At 43.8% G+C, this 10,000-nt stretch overlaps 1 protein-coding gene across 2 annotated transcripts in view; it reads right to left on the bottom strand.

Moving 5' to 3' along the window:
• LOC143299694 (solute carrier family 26 member 6-like) overlaps nt 1-10,000 on the bottom strand; it is a 90,372-nt gene that overhangs the window by 10,943 nt on the left and 69,429 nt on the right. For both annotated transcript variants that reach the window (XM_076613053.1, XM_076613054.1), the window contains 6 exons: nt 8,715-8,797; nt 7,511-7,658; nt 4,994-5,107; nt 2,729-2,806; nt 1,038-1,133; nt 368-474 (listed from right to left, as the gene is read on the bottom strand). In XM_076613053.1, coding sequence (XP_076469168.1) covers nt 368-474; nt 1,038-1,133; nt 2,729-2,806; nt 4,994-5,107; nt 7,511-7,658; nt 8,715-8,797 — 626 coding nt within the window. The remainder of the gene's footprint in view (nt 1-367; nt 475-1,037; nt 1,134-2,728; nt 2,807-4,993; nt 5,108-7,510; nt 7,659-8,714; nt 8,798-10,000) is intronic.

Here is a 10,000-nt window from a genome sequence, read left to right as displayed (position 1 = left end):
CTGTGATACATACAAATTATAAGCAAAACGGTAAAATTTTACATACAACATATACATAACAAAATAACACTCAACTCAGTCATAGCAAAGCAAGTCCGATAACTTTCCATCATTTAAAACACACACATACACGCGCGCACGCACACACCCGCCCGTATGCAAGCACCCATGCACACTTACTATATATACACACGATAAGGTTAATATAATGGTAAAATCAATATAAACTGATACTGATCTGTAAAACATTCAACCGAATTTTAAACAAACGCGGCATGGGAGCATTAACCACAGGCATCTTAACATCAATTAAAAAAAATAAAATTAACCACATCATCACTAAGATCAGCATCCAGTGGCAACGTACTTTTGTGTCCTGAGCAGGATGGGCACCAGGTTGTAGACCAGACCGACCAGCAGCCCTAGGTCCACGTCCAGTAGCACAGTGCACCAAAACACCACCAGCCACACCGTCTGAAACAGCGCACGCCATTGGTTAATAATAATAATAATACTAAAAAAGACCTGTCTGAAAGAACACACGCCATTGGCTAATCCAGACTTCTCTGAAACAGCTATTTATTCATTAATTCAGTGATGTATCCATTTATTTGTTTTTGCACTTTTTTTTTTCCTCCTCAAGGCCTGACTAAGCGCGTTGGGTTACGCTGCTGGTCAGGCATCTGCTTAGTAGACGTGGTGTAGCGTATATATGGATTTACCCGAACGCAGTGACGCCTCCTTCAGAAATTGAACTGGACTGAAACAATGAAAGCGACTCACTAATGTGAGCAGACTTGTCTGAAAATGTCATTGGCTAATTTGAACAGACTTGCTCGAAAAAACGTACGGCACTGACTAATATAAACAGACCTGTCTGAAACAACACACGCCATTGGTATACTACCACACCTTCGCAGACGGACAGACAGACAGACACACACACACACACACACACACACACACACACACACACACACACACACACACACACACACACACACACACACACACACACACACACACGCAAAACTCACGAAGTCTATTTTGGAGACTTTCCAAAGACGCCTCAGGTCAGCAAACTGTAGAAATAGCCTCTTCAGGGAGACGACAATGATAGCCGCCAGAATACACTGAAGCACACAGCACCATAAGACTCGGTACCATCGTCGTTATCACCACCACCACCACCACCACCACCACCATCATCATCATCATCATCATTACCACCACTACCACTAACACCACCACCACCATCATCATCATCATCATCATCATCATCATCACCACCACCACCACCACCACCACCACCACCACCATCATCATCATCATCATCACCACCACCACCACCACCACCACCACCACCACCACCACCACCACCATCATCATCATCATCATCACCACCACCACCACCACCACCATCATCATCATCATCATCACCACCACCACCACCACCACCACCACCATCATCATCATCATCATCATCATCACCACCACCACCACTACTTCCTCCCTCTTAATCATGACCATCATCATCACTATCAACATCACAACCACCATCATCATTTCCTCCATCCTAACCGTAACCACCATCATCATCATCATCACTATCAACATCACAACCACCATCATCAACATTTCCTCCATCCTAACCGTAACCACCATCATCATCATCATCACTATCAACATCACAACCACCATCATCAACATTTCCTCCATCATAACCGTAACCACCATCACCATCATCGCCACTAACTATCAACATCATCATCACCATCAACTTCATCATCACTACCATCGTCTTCAACATCATCACCACACGCTTAGGAGTGCACACATATTCACTCACTGACACACTTGTATTCATGCATCCACACACACACAGACACACACACACACACAGACACAGAGACACAGACACACAGACACAGACACACACGCACACGCACAGACATCACCATAATTGCCACTAACTATCAACATCATCATTACCATCAACTTCATCATTACAACCATCGTCTTCAACATCATCACCACACGCTTAGGAGTGCACACATATTCACTCACTGACACACTTGTATTCATGCATCCACACACACACAGAGACACACACAGAGACACAGAGACACAGACACACAGACACAGACACACACACACACACAGACATCACCATAATCGCCACTAACTATCAACATCATCATTACCATCAACTTCATCATCACAACCATCGTCTTCAACATCATCACCACACGCTTAGGAGTGCACACAGATTCACTCACTGACACACTTGTATTCATGCATCCACGCACACAAAGACACACAGACACAGACACAGACACAGACACACACACACACAAACACACACACACACCGTCTAACAACACTTCCAGTGAATAGACGTTAAGCTGAAGATCCTCTCTCTCTCTCTCTCTCTCTCTCTCTCTCTCTCTCTCTCTCTCTCTCCCCCCCCCCACACACACAAACACACACACACCGTCTAACAGCATTTCTAGTGATTAGACGTTAAACTGAAGATCTCTCTCTCTCTCTCTTTCTCTTTCTCTCCCCCTCCCCCCCCCCCCCACACACACACCGTCTAACAGCATTTCTAGTGATTAGACGTTAAGCTGAAGATCCTCTCTCTCTCTCTCTCTCTCTCTCACATGTGCGCGCGTACTCCAAGACATCAACACAGCCACACATTTATCATGTCTCAATTCATACTCACGTTTGGCAGGGGCTTGAAGAGAGGCCCCACAACCAGTAAAACAATCAAGATGAGGACGGCAGAGATAAGGCTGGAAATCTGGAATAATTATAACAACAAGAGAGGCAAGGCCTTCAAGACTCACTTGTGATACACTTTAAAAAAATCCAAGCTTTTTATGTATTGAGTATAATTTCAAAATGTAATGTTTAAGATGAGAAAGATCAGTTTAAAGCAAATTAAGTCCTCTAGCATTAATTACAGAGTAATTTCCATTTTTTACTCTCTGCACCAAAACGTTTGCAAAATAAATATAACTTCCATGCTTAGCAAAAGAAGTTCCTGTTTGAACAAAAAATGATAATAATGACTGCTCTTGTTGTTGGGTCAGAATATCAGATCAAAGTGCCAAGTTTAGAGAATACAAAAAATAAAAATATAACAGTAAATGCAGTTTGCATATAACTAGGCTTCATTTTTTATTTTTTGTGCCCATCCCAGAGGTGCAATATTAGTTTAAACAAGATGACTGGAAAGAACTGAATTTTGCCTATTTTTATGCCTAATTTGGTGTCAACTGACAAAGTATTTGCAGAGAAAATGTCAATGTTAAAGTTTACCACGGACACACAGACCCACAGACCCACACACACACACACACAGACAACCGAACACCGGGTTAAAACACAGATTCACTTTGTTTACACAAGAGAGTCAAAAAGCAACCACAACAACACATGCCTTTTTAACCATCTGATTATAAGAACTGATCCCTACTCGGAATCTCATGAACATTCGACAATTGAATTTGTATTTGTATTTCTCTTTTTCGTCACAACAGATTTCTCTGTGTGAAGTTCGGGCTGTTCTCCCCAGGGAGAGCGCGTCGCTACACTGAGAGCGCCACCCTTATTCATTTTTTTCCCTGCGTGCAGTTTTGTTTGTTTTTCCTGTCGAAGTGGATTTTTCTACTGAATTTTGCCAGGGACAACCCAATTGTTGCCTTGGGTTCTTTTACGTGTGCTAAGTGCATGCTGCACACAGGACTTTGGTTTATCGTCTCATCCGAATGAAATTTGTACAAACACTGGAAAGGATTTTTATTATGAACGCGTTCAAGATTGAGAAAATGTTCCCTGCTTTATGAAATATAGCTGTTCACTGAGATAAGATAACTGAGATAGCTAATAGGCGTACATACATAAAATATAGTGCAAACAATCGTCGTCGTCATCACCATCGACATCATAATCAACATCATCATATTCAGGTATAAATCCTTTCCTTCAGATGTTACCAGACCACAAACGTGGGACAAGGAACTGCAACGTGTGATTGGGGTAATGTTTTCTTCTCTGCTACCTGTAGCAAATGTGTGTGTGTGTGTGTGTGTGTGTGTGTGTGTGTGTGTGTTCGCTCGCGCGCGCATGCGTGTCTGTATGTGCTCGCTCGCTCACACGCAATGTTTGTTATCGAGTGGCTTTATCACTACTTACGTAATATACATATAAATACAAGTGATGACCTTTCGAGTAGCCTACAGACGAAGTGGGAACAGGCGAATTGAGGATCTGCAGTGTAGTGATAGGCGAATCGAGAATCGGCGGGGAGGGCTTCTCCTCTGAAAACCTTGTACTGTCCAGCTCTCCTTAGAGTTTCTTATCACTGCCACACACTACTCATTCCGCCTTGAGGAGGTAAATAAGAAACAAGAGAGGCAAGGCCTTCAAGACTCACTTGTGATAAATTAAGTCCCCTTGCATTAATTACAGAGTAATTTCCTTTCTTTACTACCTGCACCAAAACGTTTGCAAAATAAATAAAAATTCCATGCTGAGCAAAAGAAGTTTCTGTTTGAACAAAAAATGATAATAATGACTCCTCTTGTTGTTGTGTCAGAATAAGAGGTCAAAGTGCCAAGTTTAGAGAATACAAAAAATATAAATATAACAGTAAATGCAGTTTGCATATAATTAGGCTTCTTTTAAAAATTTTTTTGTGCCCATCCCAGAGGTGCAATATATTTTAAACAAGATGACTGGAAAGAACTGAATTTTTCCTATTTTTATGCCAAATTTGGTGTCAACTGACAAAGTATTTGCAGAGAAAATGTCAATGTTAAAGTTTACCACGGACACACACACACACACACACACACAGACAACCGAACACCGGGTTAAAACATAGACTCACTTTGTTTACACAAGTGAGTCAAAAACAACAACAACAAAAAACAAACTCCAAACAAACAACACCTGTGGATGTTGCCAGGTGTGTCTTTCTCACCTGTGTCTTGCCCCCCACCTCCTCCTGCACCACGGAGCGGGACAGGGAGGCGGAGCTGCAGTAGCTGGAGCACATGGAGCCGATCACGTTGGTCAGCCCGTGAGCCACCAGCTCCTGTGGGGGAGGAACACCAACCATCATCATCATCAGGGACACACACAGAAGAAGGTTTTTCATTTTTATTTTTATATTTTTTTTTAAACCCCAGTCTAGACGGGCGCAATAGCCGAGTGGTTAAAGCATTGGACTGTCAATCTGAGGGTCCCGGGTTCGAATCACGGTGACGGCGCCTGGTGGGTAAAGGGTGGAGATTTTTACGATCTCCCAGGTCAACATATGTGCAGACCTGCTAGTGCCTGAACCCCCTTCGTGTGTATACGCAAGCAGAAGATCAAATACGCACGTTAAAGATCCTGTAATCCATGTCAGCGTTCGGTGGGTTATGGAAACAAGAACATACCCAGCATGCACACCCCCGAAAACGGAGTATGGCTGCCTACATGGCGGGGTAAAAACGGTCATACACGTAAAAGCCCACTCGTGTGCATACGAGTGAACACAGAAGAAGAAGAAGAAGAATAAACCCCAGTCTACAGTTATGCATGCGTGTGACTGACTGGTGTGAAAGCGCTTCGATCGATTTTGTCTCTGCACAAGATTTAGCGCTATATAAATACTAACTATTGTTACTAAATATCATCATCAAGAAGAAAGAAAAGAAGGAAAGGAAAAGAAGAAGTAGTAGTAGTAGTAGCAGTCGCCGCTGTCGTCGTCGTCGTCGTAGTAGTAGTAGTAGTAGTAGTAGCAGCAGCAGTAGTAGTAGATGAAGATGAAGACTTAGTACTAGTAGTCGTAGTAGTAGTAGTAGTAGTAGTAGAAAACGAAGACGAAGTAGTACTGGTGGTGATAGCAGTACTAGCAGTGGAAGACGAAGTAGCAGCAGCAGCAGTAGTAGTTGTAGTAGTAGTAGCAACAGTAGTAGTAGTAGTACTAGTGGTAGTAGTAGTAGAAAACGAAGACAAAGTAGTTGTGGTAGTGGTAGTCGTAGTGGAAGACGAAGTAGCAGCAGCAGTAGTAGTTGTAGTAGTAGTAGAAGTACTAGTGGTAGTAGTAGAAAACGAAGACGAAGACAAAGTAGTTGTGGTAGTGGCAGTAGTAGTGGAAGACGAAGAAGAAGAAGAAGTGGTAATAGTTGTAGAAGTTGAAGTAGTAGTAGTAGTAGTAGTAGTAGTAGTAGTAGTAGCAGCAGTAGCAGCAGAAGCAGCAGCAGCAGCAGAAGTAAAAGAAGAAGAAGAAGAAGAAGCATGCAAAAATAGGATAAAATTCAGATAGCATGAATCATTTTGCAAAGAGAAAAGTGGAAACGAAACGTAAATTTAACCAACTACAGTCCTGACCAAATATCAGATAAACATTCAGATAGTGAGAATCATTTTGAAGAGAGAGAGAGAGAGAAGAGAGAGAGAGAGAGAGAGAGAGAGAGAGAGAGAGAGAGAGAGAGAGAGAGAGAGAGAGAGAGAGAGAGAGAGAGAGAGAGAGAGAGAGAGACAGAGAGAGAGAGAGAGAGAGAGAGAGAGAGAGAGAGAGAGAGAGAAAACGAGAAACGAAACGAAAGGAAATTTCATTCAACCAGGATCCTGAGAAAATCCCAGATGTAAGCATATTAAAATAGGATATAATTTAGATCACGTGAATTATTTTGGTTAAAGCTGAATAACTTTCTTGACCGAGTCAAATATCAATAAGAACAATCACAATTATTCGTAAATCGTCCTCTATATTTGTCATTTACAAATCCGGCATCTGCTTAGTAAATGGGGTCGGGGATGGGGATGGGGGGGGGGGGGGGGGGGGGGGCATCTTGGATTTCACACAATAACTCAAACGCCGACCATTTAACACTTGACCTCTAACGGATTTGGAGATTCGGCACCCCGCGAATCATCTAAAATTAACAAGAACCCACAACATAATTATGACTCGAAACATGGTATCACGGTTTTGGCTTGGACTAAGAGCAATGCCTATTGGCGCTGTGCCCTTAACAGCCCTCGAGGATGTGAAACTTGCGTCCATAGGTAGGTCACTGACGACATCATCAAAAGAAGGGAAATAACTCTGGAAGGCTGAAAATTCACACACATTTCGATCTAGAGTAGTGTACCCACAGACCATTAATTTTCTCAGTTTTGGGGAGAGGGGGGAGCGGGGGGGGGGGGGGGGGCGATTGTACTGGGTGTTGATTCATGACATGAAACACCTCTTCCACTATTTTTTGTTGTTGTTTTCTCCTTGGCAGTCGAGGAGTGTAAATTAAAAGGTCAGGTTTGTTACAGTGGACAAAAGAAGGTAAGGGGATGATCTAATACTGAATGCGCCCCGCCCCTCCCCCTCCCCCCGGCCCCCCCACACCCCCAATCCCCCTCACCCCACGGGAGAGGGAAGGTGGGCAGAATGGGCGGGTGGGGGGTATAGGGAAACCAGTGACAGAGAGCGGCTACGTCCATGCTTCCCTACCTGGTTGGCGTCCACCGCGTAGTCATGCTTGTCGGCCAGGATCTTGGCGATGGCGAAGGAGAGGGCGAAGGCGGTGAAGCAGATGGCGAATGCCTCCCCCAGCACGTCCGGCAGAAAACGGAGCATGGTCAGGTCCACTTTGGGCAGTCTGCATCATCAAAGGGGGAGAGAGAGGGGGGGGAATGGGGGGGAGGGGGGGGAGGAGACAGAGACAGAAACACAGAGAGGGGGTTAGAGATTGAGTTGGGGTGTGTGTGTGTGTGTGTGTGTGTGTGTGTCTGCGTGCGTAAGTGCGAGCGTCAGTGAGAGAGAGAGAGAGAGAGAGAGAGAGAGAGAGAGAGAGAGGATAAACAGAAGGACAGTCAGAGGGACAGAAAGACATAGAGAGAGATATAGGTGCGTGTGTGTGTGTGTGTGTGTGTGTGTGTGTGTGTGTGTGTGTGTGTGTGTGTGTGTGTGTGTGTGTGTGTGTGTGTGTGTGATTGTGCAATTGTGCGTGAGTGTGTGCGCGCGATTGTGTGCGCGCGCGCGCGCGCACGTGTGTGTGTGTGTGTGTGTGTGTGTGTGTGTGTGTGTGTGTGTGTGTGTAGGTGACGCATGTAATAAAAAAAAACCCCGTAAAAATCAGAATGTGGCAAGGGTTACTGGAGGAAACCTCGATATAATCTTCATATATCTGTAATAAAAACAACAACAACATATATGTATTTATAAAGATAAAGGAAAAAGAGAGAGAGGGGAGGGAGCAGAGGAGCCAGTTGTATTGCTCGGACGGAAGAGCCTAGTATGGTCGCAACGCGCTACTAACTGTGTGTAGTATGGAACTGACCAGTGGCGTAGTTCGGTCAACGTCGGCATTTAGTCACGTGTAACTGTCAAAAAGTTAGAACCAAGCAAAGCAGCTGGCACTCGAGGGGAACAAGCAGTGTATGGATGGCTTTATATTAATTAAATAAATGTGTGAAAGTGTTTGTTCCTTTTCAACTGCCCGAGTGGAGTGTGTTGTACAGCGCATTGAACTGAATTACGCAAAAATTATGCGCTGCACGATAAAATATTTGTTACTATAATTGGCATTAATATCATTATTATCAATGTTCACCATCATCACCATCATCATCATCATTATTATTATTATTATCATCATCATCATTATCATCATCATCATCATCATCATCGTGATCAATATCATTATTATTCTTACCCTCTGGGAATGTCTCCAATCACTTCCACATGAAACTCTTCGTTAATCTCCAGGTAGTAGGACAGCAAGGTGGCACCGATGATCTGTTGGGGAAACACAGTCAGTTAACGAGTCAGATGAATGAAGAATACATATGTGAAGCGCTAACAACATGTACATCAGAGTCACGTGAGTGAAGAACAGATAAATGTATGGTTTGTGGAGTGATGGCCTAGAGGTAACGCGTCCGCCTAGGAAGCGAGAGAATCTGAGCGCGCTGGTTCGAATCACGGCTCAGCCGCCGATATTTTCTCCCCCTCCACTAGACCTTGAGTGGTGGTCTGGACGCTAGTCATTCGGATGAAACGATAAGCCGAGGTCCCGTGTGCAGTATGCACTTAGCGCACGTAAAAAAACCCACAGCAACAAAAGGGTTGCTCCTGGCAAAATTCTGTAGAAAAAACCCACTTCGATAGGAAAAAACAAATAAAACTGCACGCAGGAAAAAATGCAACAAAAAAGAGAAAAAAAAACGGTGGTGCTGTAGTGTAGCGACGAGCTCTCCCTGGGGAGAGCAGCCCTAATTTCACACAGAGAAATCTGTTGTGATGAAAAAAAATTCAAATACAAATATATAAAGCACTAACAACATGTACATCACAGTCAAATGAATGAAGAATACGTATGTGAAGCGCTGACAACATGTATATCAAAATCAGCACACCCACCAGCCGCCGTGGCGAAGTGGTTAGCGTCTTGGACAGACGTCTCGGAGGTTACGGGTTCGATCCCCATCACATATTGATTTTTTTTTCGACCCGTGTCCTGCATCTACCGTGTCTTCAGTGTGGTCTGGGTTAAAACAGGAGGGCTAGGACCACACAGTCGAGGGTCTTCCACTTCACGCATGCATCTTTGGGAATCTTTTCAAGTCTGGCCTTAAAACCCACCTCTTCCCAAGATAGCCAATCTTCCCTGCCTCTTCCTGGTTTTCAGTTTTTCAGTCTAGAGTTATGCACTGGAGTGAATTGTCTCTGTATAAGGTTTAGCGCTATATAATATAAATACTATTTTTCATTATTATTGTCTGTGTTGCTCAATTTTCCTGACCAACACTGCGGGTGTCTGTATCTCTCGTGCCAGTTGGATGCCAGAGTATAATTTTATTATGACAAGAGTACAGCTTTGTCAGGTGGTCCTCAAACCTTAAACAGGACCTCCATGGCAGTGTCGTCATCTCCCTCATCATCATTCATCAAAATCATAGACAGTTAAATTTCCCAAATTCTGGGGCAGCAAAAAAAAAA

The sequence above is a fragment of the Babylonia areolata genome, chromosome 25, assembly GCF_041734735.1.
Source record: "Babylonia areolata isolate BAREFJ2019XMU chromosome 25, ASM4173473v1, whole genome shotgun sequence".
NCBI classification, from domain to species: domain Eukaryota; kingdom Metazoa; phylum Mollusca; class Gastropoda; order Neogastropoda; family Buccinidae; genus Babylonia; species Babylonia areolata.
Note: the sequence above shows the minus strand (reverse complement) of the source record. Positions and strands in the feature narration are given on the sequence as shown.